Here is a 20912-nt window from a genome sequence, read left to right as displayed (position 1 = left end):
GTATGTAGTAATTTATGTAACTGCGTGTGCGAATGTCCGGCGAATATCGAACCCAAAACCAACTTTACTGAGCAAGGAGGTGATTGGTTTTCTAAAGTATTTCCAATTTCACGCTCCAGGGCTTGTGCAGCTTCATGAAGCAGCTGCGGAACAGACTTTTATGCTGCAAAATGTCCCAAATAGCCTCCTCACTGCAGCAGTGACGACAAAACATAATACCCGCCTTGCAGCAATGGCTGCCGTATGTGGCTGTGGCCAGCCCAGAATGCATTTTCAATTTCACATCGCCTTTCATTCGTTGTGATGTATTAAATGAAAATGGATTCTTTTTTTCATTGTCACTTTGCAGCAAACATTGCACATGTGTCTTGGAAAGGTTACAATACACTGCCATTTAGCATATTGCATTTCGTTTTGTGTATTACATTTCAAAATGAACTTTACTACAAACATTCCACGGTGTTATGCTGAAAATTTAATTATTATATTACTAGAATAAGTTCATTTAGGACAAGTAACATTTAAATGATCATTTCATTTGTGTATTGCATTTTCATTTTAATTTTGCAAAAAATAAAGCATTAAAATGTGGTTATAATTTACATATTAAAACCATGTTTGAAATGAAAAAATGCAAACGATGTACTTTTATTTTCATTTTGGACCAAATATTGCACATATGTCTTGGAAAATGCAAATTGATATACAGACAAACATCGCCATTTAACATATTGCCATTTTGTATTTTACATTTCAAAATGAATTATGCTACTACTATTCCTCTTCCTAATGTTCATTTATGACTTATAGTTAACTTACAATTTTAGTCTGTTTGCAATAATATTTTGCCCCCATGCTTTTATTGGTAATGTAAAATCTTTAATTGGCCAGTAATCAAATTCATGCCACAGCTGAGAATTGGGCAAGTTCAGTTGTAAACAAGCAGTTGCTAGAAACAAGCTTGACCAATCAGGATCTTGAGCTCTTTCAGATTGACTATAGGTTCATTCCACTGGTCTATAAATAATTTCAGATCAGTAGTTACCTCTTACCAACTAAAATATTTTTTTTTAAATTTGAATAAAAATCAAACTCAGTCACTGCTGCTATCTGTTAAACCCGGTGCCAGCACGCTCAAATAGTAACATAGTGCCTTGATGACAATTTGTACTAATCTAGATGAAATTGCATTACATCTTTTCAGATATGAGTGGCAGAATATATGAAAGTGTTTTACCACTCAGAAGTTCAGTTTCTGAAGCTGAAGGTGTCCAGGCTCTACCCCGCTCTTTGTGTCTCAGTTTACCTCTGGGGGAGCAAGAGCTGACGTCTGGTGCTGCTATTGTACTTGATGAGGCTCATGTTGCTATTGTTGGATTTCCCCACCCGTCTGCTGGAGCTGGCAAAGGTGACCCTTATTATTACCCAGTATATTATCTTTTCAATCTTTTGTAACTTGATTAACTAATGTGAAAGCTGACTTTATTGGCTATTTTGGTCAATGTTAAAACAAGAGCTCAGTCAGTATGTGCATATTTATTGGCGAGTTTCAAATATTTTTGTTAAATGTGCATAGGAGAAGTATCAACAGTAACTTGCAATTGCAAAAACACTTGTTATCTTGTAGATTTGTAAATCTTGGTAAAACATTTTGATTTAGTCTGAGTAAATGCTATTTAGTTTGTTATATTTTATTCAACAAAGATCTAGCATTTGTCTACTTTTAGGCTCTTTAATATTCATTCATTAATTCCAAAACCTGCGATTTAAAACAGACACAGATACAACATTATTTTTTTCTGTTTGTATACGACTTCTACATTTACGATTGGTGTACTTAAAAAAAAAAACAGCTTCACCACGGACATGAAGACCTGATTACGAGTACGATTTAAAAAGCATCACTTCACTGTTAAAATTACGTCACCGCTGTCACAGGCATTCATAAACAAGCTAGAGCCATCGATCACAATGGTGAGGTAGATATGTGAGGTCCTAGATATGCCTCTGTTGGAGGGAAACAGCATGTCTCGGAACCTACTCATCAGCATGATCACACCTAAACCTAACATTATCATATGGAAATGGAAAGTTACCTTTTGCCTGTTAACAGCATACTTCTGTAGTGCACATGCAATACAGTTTTTTCATTTATGACATATTTACATACTTTATCTCTAAATTTACTCTAAATTTATATCATTATCAGTTAAGTGTTTAAAATAACTTTATTCTCTTTTTTTTGTATTGCGACCAGACATTGCTTTGTATCGTAGGATGAATAATACATTATACTTGAATGAAGCTGAAATAACAGTTTCAGTATGTGATCAACAGTATTTCAGTGGTCTTGAACTTTGCTGCTAGGAACACACTGCACTGTTTTTCAACCCGTTTCAGCAAATTTGCTTGAGTATTTTATATTATCCCGAATAAGCTTAATTAGCTGCTTAATTGATCTGACCTCTCTCTGGCTAGTGTCTTTTAGACAGCATGGGCATTAATGGCCCATTCCCAGTGAGGGGTATGGTACTGCATGCTTGTTTTATGTCAGTGTTTACTGTCAAAAAGTACCAAAAAGTGAACTGTACTGTACCACTTTTTGGGCACCCTTTCCAATGTAGTTTCACTTTTTCTCTCTACTCTCTATTTGCATGCACTCGCCACATGTCTATATTTTAAATTATGGTAATAACCACATTCCACAACAAACACGAGAGTGAAGCACAGGAAACCAAACAAGCAAACAATTCTTTCAGCAACCCAAAACACTAATAAACTGCCATGTTTAATTTTCGCCTTTTGGACTATTTACTTTTTAACAAGAGGTTAAATGTGCTTGTGAAGAATAAAGATAGAGATGAGAGGTTTGCACTGTAGGCTAGATGTTTTATTTTATTTTTTAACCCAAATAAGGCCTAAATGTACGCTTGAAATTTCGGAGACTCAAGTGTCATGTCAAGAAATGTAAGAGTCATGTGTTCCTATTTTTTACTTATTTATTTTTATATAATTGCAGATGTTACAGTAGGCTATTTCACATTATCATTGATCTGCAGCTATAATCAAATCCTGTTTATGACCTTAAGTTAATAGTTGATGTATAAGTATGTGTGAATAAAGCGTCTGTTTTTTGAGAAGTGGTTCTCATATGTGAACGCTCCGTACAGCTTTACTTTTACATTTCTTTGAAGCGTCAACTGCAGCTTTCTGTCATACACCACACCTTTCAAAAGGGTACAGTTTTTTCAGTGGATACACAAGCCTGATAAATGTGACCCGTACTGTACTGAACTGTACCACTCTGTGTAAACAATAAAAATAAAAACAAGTATAAAGTAAAAGAAACAATCAAAGTAAAAGTTTATGCTCAGAGATTTTCTTAACAACCCTTAGAACAACACCCCTTCCTTTTATCACCATGGGCTTTTGGTGCGATGATCATTATGATGTTGTCATTTGCAGATTATCTTTGCATCTGGAACAAACATTTCCAAACTCTTCAGGCTTGTAAAGAATTGGCCGGAACAATCTACAGTCAGGTGTGGTTATTACTTATCACCTTTATTGCTATTCTTATTACACTTCTACAAATCCTGAAATAATCTTAATAATTTATTTGTGAAAAATAAAAAAACATGAGGAGAAAACTTTTTTTTCTGAATACAGATCTGGTGTTATTCTGGAAAGCTGTACATTCCTCATGGGAAGATACTATCAGTAATTTCTTTTGAGTGCCAAAAGTCATCTCTCGCGGCTGCCATGGGAAAACTGAAGCAGACAAATCAAAGTGGTAAAGATTTGAAATTTCATTTGAAATATGAAAAAATCTGTCCTAATCTTTTCTTCAGAATATATAAAATGAGGCCAAAATATTAAAGTAAAAATCCCTTTTTCCTTCTCTTCAGAATCCAAATCACACACCCCCTTGTCTTCCTGGACGGCTTTGCCGCACAATGACAGTATAAATGCAGCAAAAGTCAAGAGCAGAATGTCAACCAGAAATGTAAGAGACATTTCATTGTTGTTTTTCCCTACAGATGTTTATGCATCAATGTGGTTTTTGCCAGTTGCACTGAAAAAAATTTGTCAAAGTATATAAACCTGCATAAGTTTTAATAGCAGTCTTGTATGGGATAAAATCGCTGTCATAAATATTGCGTGTGTACATAAAATTCATGCCTCTGTAATCATAAAACCGTAAAGGAAAATGGAGCATACTCGTAATATTACGACGGTGCAATTCCAAAACCTGCGATTGAAACAGACACAGATATAACATTTTCTTTGTCTGTTTGTATACAACTTATACATTTACGATTGGTGTACTTTACAAACATGATATACAGCTTCACCACGGACACGAAGACCTGATATTTAAATTAAAATTATGTCACCGCTGTCGCAGACATTCATAGACAAGCGAAAGCCATCGATCACAACGGTGCGCTTGCTGGGCACTCGAGCTTCCACACACTGTCTCGGGTAAGATTTTTGTTATTCCCTCTTTGGGAAATGTCCATCATGAGCAGTGATAAAGGTTGAGACTCAATGAGATCCATTTTCGCTGTGTTTCTTGGACATTTTACAGAATCAAAATTAAGAACGTAAGAATGTAATGTAAGTTAACATTACAGGCAGCGAGCGCAGAATTTCTCAGTTTCTTAACAGTGTTTACCTATAGCATGACATCTGTTGATTAAGTAACCTTTTTTTAAAGCCAGATCGACCATTGATCTATTATGCAATGAAGATATAAGCAAAAGGCAAGTTAAATATTTGAGGGTTTGTGCTCACAAGAGGTGTGTAAAGTAAAACATTTTTATGAGACTATGAATCAAAATAAATAAATTTTAAATATGTTAAATTTGTGACCCCGAACCACAAAACCAGACATGAGGGGCAATCATTTGAAACAGACTTGGCTGTCATCTTAAAGCTGAATAATTAAGCTCCTCATTAATGTATGAAAAGCAGATGATATGTTCAAATATAGTTTTTTAAATTACCTTTAAATGTGTATGAAGGTATTAGTAAATATTAATACATTGTTTATTGTTATATAATAATATATGGTAATAAACTATTACCATTACCATTAACATTTATATTACTATTTAGCCTTATACTATTCTGGGTGTTTCTTTTTTTCTGCGTGTGCGCTTCTGTATTGGTGATTGCTTAATTGCCACATATTTTGCTTATTCTGATTTATTTAAAGTTGCAAATAATTAATAAGAGTAAAACATTTCTCTGTTTTATCTACCTATACTGGATAAATCTGTCTAATTTGGTTTGTGTTCTCTGGTGATCTTAGGGTGTTTGAGTTATTTAAACGGGTAAAAGGTTACTTCAACAGATGTCATGTTATAGTTAAACACTGTTAAGTGATTCACTGAGAAACTTTGCGCTCACTGCCTGTAATGTTACATTACATTATGCTGACTATCCTCTACTCTTTCTTAATTTTAATTTTGTTAAATGTCCAAGAAAGACAGCGAAAATGGACCTCATTAAGTTTCAACCTTTATTACAGCTCATGGTGGACATTTCTCAAAGAGGAAATAACAAAAATTTTACCTGAGACGGTGTGTGGGTGCTCGAGTGCCCAGCAAGCGCACCAGTGGAATCGATGGCTCTCGCTTGTTTATGAATGCCTGTGACGGTGGTGATGTAATTTTGACAGTGGAGTGACGCTTTTTGATTCATACTCTAATCAGGTCTTCGTGTCCATGGTGAAGCTGTATTTCATGTTTGTAAAGTACAACCATCGTAAAGTCTTTTCCAAACAGACAAAGAAAATGTTGCATCTGTGTCTGTTATAATCTGGATTTTGGAATTGTACTCTCATAGTATTACGAGTATGCTCCGTTTTCCCTTGTTTTTATTATTACAGATGCCTGAACTTTATTTACACATGAAATATATGGATATGTAGTAGTGTAAAAGTGTAGTGTGAGTGAATAACACCAATTTTGCACTTGTTTCACAAGAAAGCCTTCCACAATATATCAGAATTGTTCTATTCAAAGGTGAAAGGAGAAAAAGCTGCATCAAAGTTATAAGATGCCTTCCTTTTAATAACGGCACATGTTTTATAGAGTTGTAACAATGTGAAACAAAAGCTCAACTGTCAAACAAGCTTAACTCTGTTGTGCAGAGAACAGTTTGTGATTGAAAAGGGTACATCTCTTAATTAGTCATAGCAGAAGCATCTCAAGTTTGTGAAATATCCTTTAAAAAAAAAACTGTCAAAATAGCAATATATTGATTTCTATTTTTCTGTAACCTTAAGACACTTATTACACTTATTTTATGGAAACATGGACACATTTTTTGCTTAGCCGTGGTTTACTATTCAGTGAGGTGAGCACTCCTTTGAGCACTTGTGCTTAAGTGAACTTTGTTGCAGGAGCTTCTTCTTTGTTGATGTATCACATATTGTACAGTCATATTAACCAATAGTCAGTATAAGTAATTTATTCATTTATATTGTATAATAACTACTAGTCAGTTTAGTCTGACTGTAAGGATTCAGGAGATGAGAAATAGACAATTTTTGAAGTTAGGTTGTGGTGTACTCTCTATTTAATACAATTTGACCATAACATTTATTTACTACAATAACGTAATGCTTTTTTTGCAGGCTTCAAACGTCAAGTCTCCACTGACAGTAGATCAACTTATAGACCACATTAAGGTATTTTCATTTTTTGTGTGTTTTTGAAGGGGTGCGGGGGGTTATGTGAAACATAATTCAGGGTTAAGCCATGGTCACACTGCAAAAAAACAAAGACAATCCAGCATGGTTATTAAGTTTATTAATGACTAGTCTGACATATAACGAACAAACATACAAAACATCAACAAAATCACAGCGAAGAAATAAAGAGTAATGATAAAGTATGACAAATCTCACTCCGTTCCACACGACTAATAAGAACCATTAAGTATTGATAAATGCTTTAAAAGGGCACAGCTTAAAACGCATATAAAGAAATACTTGCATTCCTCTCACTTGTGTTGTGTGAGTTTTTCCCTGATGCTTGGAAGATGAAGTCTCTAAAGAAGTCCTATTGTCATTTGCCGTTTGCGTGAAGTTTGTGGTACAGATCAGAGGATACGTGAGGTTTGATCTTTAACTGAGTTTATACTTGCTGGAAATAAGAAACGTGTACTTAGGGGAGTCATGCGGTTATGGAAATGGGGTCTTCCTTGGTGGTATTCATTCAGAGACCTTCTGCCCAGATTTTGGGGTATAGATAGATTTTAACTATTAGTCAAGTCACACCCATTCTCTACTGACTGACTGTCTCTGGGCCGCTTTTATGCGTAATGAGGATCCACCCCAAAGGAACAGTTGCAACTTTAACCAGGAGTAATAAAGAATGTAAGGCATACAAGTTATTATTATGCATTTTGCATCACCAGTTGTGTAATAAATGAAAACGTGCAGCGATATAAAACATGACACTTTAGACACACGTTAAGCAGGATCTATGTATTTCTACATTATCTAACACCAAAAAAGGTCTATTGGTAAATGCATGTAATATTGAACAGAACATATAAATTGCTATCAAACACACTATGTACATTTAAGAAGTGAGCTATGGGTTTGAGTCCATTTCAATAGTTAAGCCTTTCTTGCGCCAATAGCAATAAAAGTGTTTGAACAAAAGCACTCAAAGTTATTGTATTTTGGCTTGGGAAGAGAAATCAGAGAATTGCTTACAGCCTTAATACTACACTCATTAATAGTGCAGATAAAATTAAGTAATAAAAGCCACCTCAAAGTTTTGTGTCTTGTTTTGAATATGTAATAGTTAATGTTTCTGATGGCAGGTGATAGTGAGTTCCAAACCTAGGGAGCAGAGTGGCTGAATGCTCTACTACCCATAGACGATAGACAAGTGAAGGGAGGTATAAGATCTCAGGGTGAGAGAAGGAGCAGTAATATGAATGAGGGCAGACAAATATGGAGGGGCGAGATTGTGGATGGCTTTAAAATCAATTGCAATTAATAAAACTTTAAAGTCAATTAGAAAATTAACTATTAACAAGTGAAACTGTTGCACGACATGGGTGATGTTATAAGAAGGCATTCTGATGATGATACGGGCAGTTGTGGACCAACTGAAGCTTACGGAGGGATTTTTGGGTGAGTAATTATGCAGTAATCTAAATGAGACGTAACAAGGCTATGGACAAGGACAGCTGTGGTGTGAGGGGTAAGTGAAGGGCGGAGTCGGTTAATGTTTGTAAGCAGAGCAGAGATTGTTATTGATGTGAGAATCAAAAGATCAGGGGCCTCATGTACGAAGACTTGCATTGAAATCATATTAAAACATTCAGATGTATGAAACACTGCGTACGCTGAATCACACGCATATTCTCTTTGTACCTCTGAATGAACATGAAACTAAGCGCAACATGCATGAGCGCAAAACCTCCCTGCCTCCTCCCCCGTATGAATATGCTAATGACTCTACTTTGGCAAAACCAAACGAAGAAGCAATGGCAAAAGCAAGCTAAAAGAGAAACTTTGAACCAAATGTGAATTGGAGGTGCGCCTTCGGTAGACCGGAGAAAAAAAGTGTTATTTGCAAGTTTGTCCACCGGAATTAATAACAAAAGAAAAAAATAGAGTGGGAAAGCTGACGTGGGTAATGCAGTGAGGTCTCGTTGGAATGAGGTAATTGGGCGATAGTCAAGCTGACATCAGCATCGCGAGTGGCGTGGCTCTTAAAGGCCATGTCAACATGTTTTGAGACTGTTATTCCTGAACTCGGTTCAAATCCAGCGTCTGATGAACTCATTCTTCTTTTTCCCCCCACTACATATCAGATTTTGCCTACTCTTCAACACGAGGAAGACAAGTAGGAATAAAGTGTGTGTATTATGTTAAGCGCATTTGAGCATCACATATTATTTGCACATTTATTGAATGGAAATGTTTCCGATACGCGTAGCCTATGCAAATTCATCTTCAGATTGCACTTTTATAGCAATGTGCGTACAGTCGATCGATGCAATTTGATTGGGAAAACCAGCGATCGCTGCAAGTTGCGCTTTAATGTTTGGCTGGTTAACTGCATGGTATATAAAGCTTATATACCTGCTAGACATGCGGATGATCCTGTCTCATACAGCTGCCATTGCACAGCTCAAAGATACTTTGTGGTATGCAATTTAACACAATTGCCTCTAGGAGTCCCCAATGGAAATAAAACAAACACACACAAGAAAATGCACGTATGCCAGGCATGAAGTTGGCGTGGGCCAACACACATTCTCAAGTTCATTTCATTGTTAGTAAATCCAAACGTGAGCGTGAAACCCGGCATACGCAAAGTTTTTATGTCTACACAGCATTGATACAAGTGGCCCCTGGTGAGGAAAGGTGTCTAAAAAGGGAGTCGGTACTAGCAAATCTTATGTCAATATTTTTTGTTAAGGAAGGAGATAGTATCGGGAGGTTTGGTAAAGGAAAGAGGGAGTGCAAAATTAAATGAGAGGAGAAAATGATCAGTTGATCTGAAAGATCATCAGCTGTACAGTCAATAACTCAGACACCAGAGCAACAAATTAGGTCAAGGATGTGTCCTTTAGAGTGTGTTGGAACGTTGTCCAAGAAAAGTCCAAAGCCCTCAATACATGATATATATATTTTTGGAGTTATTTTTATCCACAGGAATATTAAAATCTCTTAAAAGCTATAATATTTGATGAAAGGGTGATAATATGTGTTAAAGCAGCAAGTCGCTTAGTCGTTATTTGGTTTGGGGTGGATGATAAATTATTGCAACAAATGTAGGTGTGGATCCAGAAAGTTTAGATACCATAGATTCAAAAGAAGGGAATGAAGGAACAGGACCTGCTGAGATTTTCTGTCTCTCGTCGTAAATTATCGCAAGACCTCCTCCACGACTGGAGCCACAGGTTGACAGGTGTAAACAAACCCTCGAGTAGTGGATTCATTGTTGCATAAACTCACTGGGTTGTTGCCAAGTCTTTGTTGCACACACAGTCAAGGTTGCGGTCAGTGGTTTGACTTGCATTCATTTTGTATGTGAATGTGGCAGAATGGAATCACAAATTGATGTGACAAATTTAGCATGTTGCTATGTACTAAAGTTTAAGTTTGACTCCATTCTGACCTGCGATTTCACGTCACAGTGCGAGATAGTTTTTTTTTTTTATTGTTGCATCATCTTGTTTTATTCAGTGTCTTTTTATAGCACCATCTGACAGAATTTCACATGCTCAAACTCTAGTATGACCTTAAATTGACATCAAATTGTTCAAATGCAACTGCCTAATTGTGCCGTTGTTTAAGGATTGCTGTATATTTTTGTATTTGAAGCGGTATATACCCATAGATTATATTCTTTAATTTGATGACCCAATTTACTTATTTACCAGACTGCTGTGGTAGAGGATGTGCAGTCAGCGGTGGGTGAATTTATTCATCAGACTCCTCAGACTGACCTTCAGCTTGCAGCAGGGAAAGTGACAATGGTGCTAGTGTCAAGATCCCAGACAGATGACAGCTTCTACCCTCAGCGTGCATTTCTACAACTGCTAGACACTCGTTATCTCTGCTACAGGTTTGAATATACAATCAGCTCTGTGGACACATTTGTCTACCAGGTACTCCAATGTAAATCTCTATTCATTCATTTGTTTTGTTTGTTTGTTTTTGGATATGTAGTGTTTGCCCAGAATTGTTGTCTCTGGCCATGGCAAAGAGAGATTTTCAACTCTGTCAGATTGCTTTCCAACTTTTTCCAGACATTCCTGAAGCTGTTACCTGTGCTTATCTCAAAACCATTTTGAGGTGAGTCTTCCACTAACTTTTTGTTAACATTTGTTACATTTAAAAATTAAGTCACCATAATCCATAGGGGTGTAATGTTCAAAACGAACCAAAAAAAATATGGTTTGTACATAGCAAACCGAGGTTCCCCCTCCCATCTGTTTGTGACGCACTGATTGATTGATTTATTGATTTTTAGTTTACTCAGATCACCTGACTGCAATAAACAGACAGGTGAAGCCAATGTATAAAGTTATTTGCACAAATGTCTTTTAAACAAGTTAAAAAAAAACAACTTTTGTTTGACTATAGTACTCCAGACTCTGAGATGGAGACTCTAACCCTTGACACAGAGAGCTTAATCATCATGAAAGAAATGAGTCCAGCTCAAAGTCAAATGGAGGAAGGTGAGCAGCAGAACGAGAACGGTGTCTCTAGCAGCAAGCAACAGAGGGATTTCTTGTCCATGGATATGAAGTGTCCTGTGGGATTACACAAGGGTGTCCTTCTGTATCCTTTGTTTACTTGTTTATAATCAAAGAATGTATGCTGTTTTTTCTGTTGAGTTTCATTTGCTTTTCTGGTCTCTAGTTTTCTTTAACCAGTTAAATAGAAATGATGTTTTGCAGACCGCATACAGTGACAAGCCTCTGCTGCAACATCTAAAAGATCTCACAGTTTTGCAGGTCATGGTGAGTATCTGACAAATGCGTCTTGATTTTTGTCTTTTGTCTTGAATGATTGTTTGGTGGTAGGTAGTGTTAATTTTTTCCAGCGTACTGTTGCCCACTGTGATAAGGTGTGAGGGTAAAATGTGGAAAGAGAAAAGGGACTGGATTAAAAAGGGCTTCAATTACAATCAAAGACAATTTGCACACTGGCTATAGAACCTTTTCTTTGTTGCTGCTTGGAGGGCCCCATAGTGAACAGCGACTTCCGATAGACTGCTTAGAATTTTGGTTAAGAATTGTCACCAGTCAGAGCAGTGTTTCTCAACTAAATGTCAATACTGTTTTCAGTGGCTTACGGACTGTTTTTGTGATGTAAAACTTTAATTTTGAAAAAGTCGTGTGTTAAAGCTGCTATACTTTTGTCAGATGAGGTTCAAGTGCAAGAGAAAAATGTTCTCCTAATTTAGTATCTGCCATTACATCAGATGCTGAAAAATAGCATCAGTGTTCCTGACCTGTCAGCTGTTCTAATGTACTCCCCGGCTCTTAAATGCAAACATGCGCGCACACCCACAGACAATACCTCACTGCATTATTAAAAGCAAACCATATTACTTGCATGAAACTAGCAGGTATGCAAGCCACGCGATTTCCAAAAATTACCAATAAAACTGTTACTGATTCTATTCTGGCTGATTTGCATTTTGATTCTAATTGGGAGCCGTTTATGTTTCATTTAGTTAGTTCGTGTTGTGTAGTATTTACCATGATGTTTTTTTTTTTTTTTTTTTCATTTCAAAATGTCATTTTATTTTCACTTTGACATTTATTCAATTAATGTGTCAGTGGAACAGTACAGTAGGCTGCGTGTGTGTCAAACATTTTGGTGAATTACATTTGTTTGGGTTGGTTATATGTTTAAAAAAAGAGGAAATGTTTACTTTAGCCATGACAAGGCTTCATTTAAACGGCACAAAATGCTGTCTGAAAACGAGGGAAAATACCTTGCAGCAGTTGTCTACTGAGTAGACACCGATTTTATTATGATTAAGACAATACTTTGAATAAGAGTCAACCATGTAAACAGCGTTTTTTCATGACCTTAACCCGACTAAAGTCATAATTGAACTATACAGAAATCAAATTAAGACATGTGAAGTATGCCTATTTTAGAGTCATTATTGAAGTGCAGTACAGACATGTAAACACCTTAATCAAAACATTACCATCAAGTAGGACTTTTCGCCACATTTGGCAACAGGATATTCCATACATGGCTGTTTGACACTTCTTTGAACCTACAAAGTCAGTAAAGGACTGCGGACACCCACATCACAAAATGCAAAAGTTTTTTCTTTACATTCAGTGTGCGGTGTTAAATTCCATTAAACAACACTCTTCCAACAGTTTGTCACGGGCGCATGAATGAAATGTTTCTGAATAAAAGTGAAGCTACCAAACTGCAGTTAAAGTCTAAAAATTAAAAATGAAACACCCGAATTACATGAAACTCTGGAGAAAACATTAGAAGCGTGGTCACGCAATTTATCTATATATCGTTATACAATCTAAGTGCTATATTATTGTAAAATGGAATCATGAAAGGAACATTTAAAAAGTAACTCATCATATTATTATATATCATATTATTGTCTTATTCAGATTAAGGCGAATAATTAGATTACTGATGTCCATGTAAACGTAATCAATTGAAGTGCCAGATGATGTTGCAAATTGTCAAAGAATAGCTGTGCATTCCTCTATGTGTAATTGTAAAGCATCTGCTCATGTTGCTGTGTCAGAATTCTTGCTTGTAAAATATAGCCATTATTTAGAACGCTTGTTTTTTTTTTTTTTTCCTCTTTTGCAAACTTGATGAATACGATCACGCATGTTGAATATGAAGGGAGTCACTCACCGGATGCACCATACTGCGCGGTTTCCCTTCTATAAATTCCAAAGCAACAAGAACAAACGCCTTACATCGACAGTGTCAGTATTGCTCAACGTTGTTTAGAATGAAATGGTTAGAGATGGTGTGACACAACATGTACCTATCTGTGCCTTTGATGCACCCCTTGATGATGCTTACGTCCTTGTCGTAAGCAATGATTACTGCATGAGGAACAAATAAATATAATATAATAATTATATTAAAATGTTATAAAATAATATAAATATGCATTCATTTCTCAATAAGATGTATGATGGATTCTTCATTAACTGCCACAATAACTCCTAGTTATGTACTATAACTTTCTGTTGTGTGCTTTACTTAATGATACCTTTCCAAATCATTAGCTAAACATTGTTAGAGATTTAATGCATTTAACTATTACTAGAGGTGTGAACCTGTACTGGTCTCACGGTTCGGTTCAGTTACGATTATCATGCCTTCGATTTGGTTCAATTCGATATCTCGGTGCATTACGGTGCATTGACGATGCTTTCCATATACAGTGTTATATTTTAGGGGGGAGGCTATAACATCCTGTCTGTATAAACACACAGACACACAGTACCACACTGTCTCTGATTCAAACACATACACAAACATAGACAGCAACAAACAAAACACACACATACACTTAAGCCCTCGCAACAGCTCAAGCTGAGCAGAGCAGAACGAGAACGAGAAAAAAAAACGAGAAAAAAAGAGAGAAAAAAAAGAAGCACTTTTCCGACGGTCCCTTACTGAGAGCTCCTCTCCGCACGAGCTCTCCCGGCTAAACACATTGCGAGGGCTTAAATGGAGCAGTGCTCGTAATGTCCAGCGAAGAAAAAAAAAGAAAAGACAGCTGTGAAACATAACCATTTTTGCCTTTTTGTAGTAAACACACTTTAGATCTTTATAGGGTAAGAGTTTTTTGTGTTAATGCCGTCTATAACTGAATGTGTGTCAGGAATATCGAAAACAAAACCAACTGAACCACGCTCATTTCTGGTGCCCCCCTAGATATATAGCGCCCTTAGCATTTGCCTTTGGTGCCTATGCCACGGGCCGGCCCTGAGTTGGCTGAGTGTTGTAAATACTTGTGCTCACCTCCCTCGCGACAGAGCGCATAGGAGATAAATGACGTCATAATGACGTACATAATAACCGGTTATGATTATTACTGAAAAGATACTGAATTGTCCGTGTCTGCATCGCGGTGCACCGAAGAAACAATTAATTTTTACACCCCTAACTATTACCAATTTAAAGAGTTGTTGAGTTATGTATCGTATAGAATGTTCATTTGTTGTTCATGCAGTAGTCATTACTGAATGCTTTTGCTTTTTTTGCTTGATTATATGTGCATTACTTAAGCATTGTTTACTGCATATTATAGGACCTGTAAAGTGTTACCAAAATATTAAATAATCACACATTATACACTTCACATTACATCTGTCAGAGAGAAATACATTTTTTTTAATCCTAAAACAAACAACAAATATATGCCCTGTTGTGTTACTTTGCTAGCAAACATACACTAACCCTGCTGCTGACCCACTTTCTCAATCTTTTTTCTCCTCACCTTCGAATACGTGTCCCTCAAACTCTTCCATTTTTTTCTTTCATTTCTATTCACTTCCTCTGAATAAATATCTACCCATTAGTGTGAAAGTTGTAGAAAATAACATTATGGTCAATAAGCCTAATTAGCTGGCTTTTTAAAGATCCTGATCCAGTTACTATGACCATTTATGTGAAGCTGCTTTGACACAATCTACATTGTAAAAGCGCTATACAAATAAAGCTGAATTGAATTGAATTTTGCTTGCAGTCTCTATGTAATATACATATATGAATATTAAGTAGAGTATTTACCAGATTTTCTGACCTTTTCACTCACTTTCTACCAAGCAAGATCCTTTTTATTCCTGTTTTAATAAAAAAGGAGCTGCTGTCTTACAGCTCTGGATGCCTGCATACAACCATGAGTTTTTTCTCCTCTATTTTTAGATTTCAAATTCTGCCTCCAATCACCATGTAATAATTACACCCCTACAGGAGCAAGCTCCTGATTGGTTAATGCGACACAAATGTCCACCTAAGTTCAGATTTTCCAATTTAAGCGATGTGTGTGTCATGTGCAAAACTCAATTTGCACCACACAAACTCTCAATTTGCACTGCAAGGATGTCTATTTGCGTCTTTGCATTGACTTAACATGTAAATCACTCATGCTTGATGCTTCATTTGCATCTGGTGTGCACCCACCGTGAGAGAAAAAGCACAGTCCAATGCACACTCAATGTGTTGAAGCAGTTCCCTCTTGTCCAGCACTCTGAACTACAGCTGTCCCTCAAAAGTACCAGTACTAATAAAAAGATTATTAGTAGTACAAAATATTTTGCATATATATATTATATTACAAAACCATTTTAATATTGATGTATTGTACAACACTATTTTGAATAGAATAAAATAAGATTAAAAGTACTTTCACAAATCTGTATCTTATGAAAAGCACCTGTTTATAAACGCATCTAAAATGAGTTTCAAAAATCTAATTTGCACTCATACATGCAGCCATAAAAATACACATCAGGACTGATTAGATATTATTGTTCTCTTTGGCCTATTATACAAACTTCAAATGATCAGTGACAGTGTAAATTAGTCTCTCTTATTTATGAAGTTCATAAAAGCTTAGCAGGTGAAAACGCATTTAACAGCATTTGCACACCTGTATCTAGCATTGTTCACTTATGTCATCTTCATGCATATATATCACAAAACGGAGCCTATAACAAAACTGCCTCCTTTCATTTTTATTGATAATACTAAACATAGCCTCTCTTTCACTGAATATTAGTTTTAATAATCAATAATGGCCATTTTAAAAGTATAATGTTCAAATAAGTTTATACAATAGAAAAAAAGGCAAGCAATCAGTCAATTGTGCAGAATCGGTGTCCGCGGTTACATTAAGATATTAACCTAACTTATACTTGCGCTCAGCCAAAACACGTTACATGAGAACAAGTAATAGATTCATAAGACCAAAGTCAGGGAATATGTTGTTAGATATAGACACCAAGATGAATTCTATATCACGTTTAACAAATACAGTAAGATTAGATCCAACGAGAGATCCTTGATGAACAGTCTGACGTGCACACACATGCACACACACACACACACACACACACACACACACACACGTATATATATATATATATATATATATATATATATATATATATATATATATATATATACATAGACACACACAAACTCTGGCATGCGCTGCTGCGTGCTTTGAGCACATATCCATATGAGAGCTGTGTGTGTGTGTGTGTGTGTGTGTGTGTGTGTGTGTTTTGTTGCACACATACATATACACACACGTCTATAAAATTCCATAACAATGCTTTAAAAGTGATCACTCCCACAATTACAAACATTTCACTTGCTGTATACCACCTAGATCTTTAAACTAGATGCTCTATAGTTAAACCACAAATGAGCAGTGTAAATGAAGTACAGTATGCTTTGAGCAATGATACTTTTACAGAAATACAGAAGCTAAATTTGCGTCAAGGTATGTTAGCCTGTATATACATCATACAATGTGCCCTTTTAATATCATCATCAATCAAGAACTCAGTAATAAAATGACCAAAATATTTTTTTTTTGTACACCATATGTATGTGTACTTTTGTACATATGCCAATCATGTGGTCAAATTATCATTAATCATTTCATAAACAGAAGAGAGACACTGAGCCAGTGGCAAACCATTCAGTGCTTCACTTAGGGCGTACTCACACTATGCTATTTGTACCGTGCCCAGGCTTGTTTCCGGGATCGTTTGAGAAGTGTGAGTGCTCTGAATTGGGCTCAGGCACGGTTCACTTGGCTGGCCCTGGCCTGGTTGGAAGAGGTGTGCCAGTGTGCGATTCACCTAGGCTTTGGCGTGGTCATGCTTGTGTGTGAGTGCAAAATGTGCCTGAGTCCGAAACTGTAAGCGAGACGTGACTTTTAAGGTACTATTTCATATGGATTAATGAATCATTCTTACTGTTCAATGAACGCAAACTATCTTCGTTTATTAAAGACGCAAACCCCTCACTGCTTACTGAACAGTGCATCATTGATGACGTAAGCAATGAGTGTGGGCTGTCGGGTGAGACGGGAGGGGGGACAAGCATGCTTTGGCCCAGTTCAAGTCAACTGTAAATAGCGTGAGTACACCCTTACTAAAAGTACCTGACACAGGCCTGTGATGGTGACCCATTGCTCCCAGGAGGACTCTGACTTTTATTCATGGTTTGAAATGCAGAATGACACACTTTCACATAAACTACTCCCCTCACAATGACTAGGTGCTCTGTCTCCAGCCGATGTGAGGAAGACCCTATGTAGGATTGACCCATGTACTGAAAGACTGATGCACACCTGACAGATATCCTAAAACATGTCGTCAACATCTTACTGAGACAGTCAGTCATGCTTGCATGTCTGAAGTCTACAACAATAATACTAGTACCAAAGAATTCAGCACTGACTCCTATCATGATGATGTGCTTTGAGAGGTTAGTCATGCACAATACCAAGACCAGACTTCCCAACACAATTAATCCGCTCCAGTTAGCATATTGTCCAAACGATTGTCCATCTGCTCTACAGATGATGCCATTTTCCTCACGCTCCAACTGGCTGCTACCCACCTACAAAATAAAGACTTTTATATTAAAATGCTGTTTGTCGATTTTAGTTCAGCATTCAAGACAATAATTCCACAACAGCTCATTAATAAACTCAACCTGCTGGCCTATAACACCTCCCTGTACAACATGATCCGGGACTTTTAACTGTAAGACCCTTAGTCCGTCTGGGTCAGTCGTGATCACACCTTAAGCACTACCACACTGAGCATAGGTACCCCACAAGCCTTTGTGCTCAGCACGCTACTATTACCACTGCTGATTCATGATCGCTCTGCCATCTTCAGCTCCAGTCACATCATCAAGTTTGATGATGACACAACAGTAGTAGGTCTCATCAGCAACAACTATGAATTGCACAACAGAGAGGAAGTGGCACAGCTGGCTGAATAGTGTGGCCCTAACATCCTGTCCCTCAAAGTGGGAAATACAAAGGAATATGTCTGTCTTAGGTTATGGGTATAGGTAACTTTTTTTTAGTGTATGTATAGTTAGATAACCACTCCAGTATGTTAGTATGTAGAGGTTTTAAACTTGCTCCTGCGTCCAGTGTTGCTTATAAATCACCCGGTCTGATAGACTTCTATTTAATGAATTTACTCTCTCTTGTTATGGTTTACTTGATTTCCCTTGCAGAGGTGGTGGCATCATCAACTGCTAAAACTAAGGCCTGTGATCACACCCAATTTTTACTCTTTTGAATGGTTGTTTTTGAAGGCCTCCAAACCAATTTCTTCAGCTAATGCTACTATTTAAAGGCCTCCTAAGTCAAATGAAGCTTTCTTTTTAGAATTTGCTGATTTGCTGTCCATGCTGTGCCTCAACTTTGAGAGAATGCTTATCCTTGGGGACTTTAACATTCACCTAGACAAAAATAAACACTCCAATGACAACAGAACTTTTTATCTTTGAGTGTTTTAGTATGAAAAAGATTTGTGGACTTTTCTACCCAAAGCAAAGCTCACACTCTGGATCTAATATTTACCAATAGTTAATTTTTATCAATACCTACCTCTGTAGTCATAGGGTTGTCTGATCATTGGGTCATTATTTTTACTATGGACCTGCCATTAACAAAAATGCCATCTAAACATACTATGAATTATTTATAGAATCATTTGATGGATCCACTTATTGAGTTCTCTCTAAGCTGTCTACATCTCACTCTTTTGAGGCAAGGTTTCTTTTCCTCAAACTCTGCTCTCTTCTCCACTTTGGACTCATGCAACTCGATCTGTGAAAATCCTTATCTGTATTCTATGTTTGCTACACTCCATGATAGAAGAATGAACTAAAGTCTAAGAAGGGAGCTTGTCCTAAGTTGGAGCACAGGTGGTGTTTTTCTGGTCCGAATGTGCATCACCTGTTGTGAAAGGACCTCTTGATTGAATATAAAGCAGAGTTGACATCCATCAGGTCTCTGTACGTCTCTCAGATAATTACAAGTAATCAAAGTAACCCCAGCTATTGTTTTATGTCATTAAGAAAATGCAGAAAGTAAATGCTTGTCAACATACTATTACTGTTAATTGTTATTTGTTTCTTGATTACTTCAGTTCTAAGTTGGAGAGAGCTCAAAGTGGTATCAAAATGACTACTGCTTCTGTGAAACCCACTTCCAGATCAATTCAATTCTCTGGAGTACACCTAAAATTTTCTTTTATAAATTTAGTTTCTCTGGGTAAAGAGGTTTCAAAAATGAAGGCTACCACCTTCATAGCCAGTCCTGTTCCAACCTGCCTGTTTAAAGCTTATTTTAACTTTATGGCCAACATAGTTTTGAGTATTGATATTAAGTCTCTCAAAATTGCTTTAATTACACTCATTCCAAAAAAGCTCAATACCAACCTGGACAATCTCAATTCTTCCATTTTTAGCCAAAACTCTTGCACACTGTTACTTTCAAACTAAAGTGGCACCTCACATTTAATTTATTTGAGCCTTTTCAATCTGCCTTCTGCAAATGTCAGCACAGAAACAGTGCTGGTGAAGGTAACTAATGATTTGCTTCCTGCTGCAGAAGCTGATTGCCTGTCAATTTTGAGCATTCTTGGCCTAAGTGTGGCCTTCGGGACTGTGGACTACTCTTACGATCTCAGATGGAATCTGTTTGGCATTACAGAGACTGCACTAAAGTAGTTCAAGTCATACCTCTCAAACCTGCATGCTATTTTTTACCATCAGTGTGGACACAAGTCTAATATTGGTTCAGTCAAATTTGGTGTACCCATGAATCAATTTTAATTTTATTTTTTTTCTCAATAGGCATTTCACTTCTTGGTCATCTTCTTAGATCTCTTGACTGTAACGACCACTGTTATGCAGATGAAAATCAAGGGTACATTCACTCAATCTAGTGACTGATCAGCCTTTTCTTTCCTAGAACAATGCATCTATGAGAAAGAAATGAATGTCCCAAAACTTTCTTTCAGACATTATGCTTATTGGTTCATCCTATTAATTACCTAAAGGCAAACATTGCGCTTTGTCTTAGAATTTCAATCTAATCTAAAGAACTTGAGGGTTATATTTGACAGCCACTTGAAATTTGACCACCGTGTTCTCTTATTCATTAAATTTATTTTCAGCTTAGTCCCTTTATTAATCTGGGGTCCCAGATTCTGCTGGCATGCTCCAGCCACACTGTCTAACATTGTCTTGCATTATGAGGAACCCAGGGCCAACGGCACTGGCATATGGTCTCACAAGAGTACCTAATGGCACTCGGGCTACCTCTGGCGAGCACATGGACGGCTGTCTG

At 36.8% G+C, this 20912-nt stretch overlaps 1 protein-coding gene across 1 annotated transcript in view; it reads left to right on the top strand.

Moving 5' to 3' along the window:
• Nucleotides 1-20912, top strand: part of nol11 (nucleolar protein 11) — a 45676-nt gene that overhangs the window by 11822 nt on the left and 12942 nt on the right. Inside the window, 9 exon segments of the mRNA NM_001030063.1 lie at nucleotides 1205-1408; nucleotides 3466-3542; nucleotides 3670-3793; nucleotides 3909-4006; nucleotides 6647-6700; nucleotides 10426-10610; nucleotides 10715-10840; nucleotides 11132-11329; nucleotides 11433-11511. Coding sequence (NP_001025234.1) covers nucleotides 1205-1408; nucleotides 3466-3542; nucleotides 3670-3793; nucleotides 3909-4006; nucleotides 6647-6700; nucleotides 10426-10610; nucleotides 10715-10840; nucleotides 11132-11329; nucleotides 11433-11511 — 1145 coding nt within the window.

This window comes from Danio rerio, chromosome 6, assembly GCF_052040795.2.
Source record: "Danio rerio strain M-AB ecotype USA chromosome 6, GRCz13ab, whole genome shotgun sequence".
NCBI classification, from domain to species: Eukaryota; Metazoa; Chordata; class Actinopteri; order Cypriniformes; family Danionidae; genus Danio; species Danio rerio.
The sequence above is the reverse complement of the archived record's forward strand: the minus strand, read 5'-3'. Positions and strand labels throughout refer to the sequence as shown.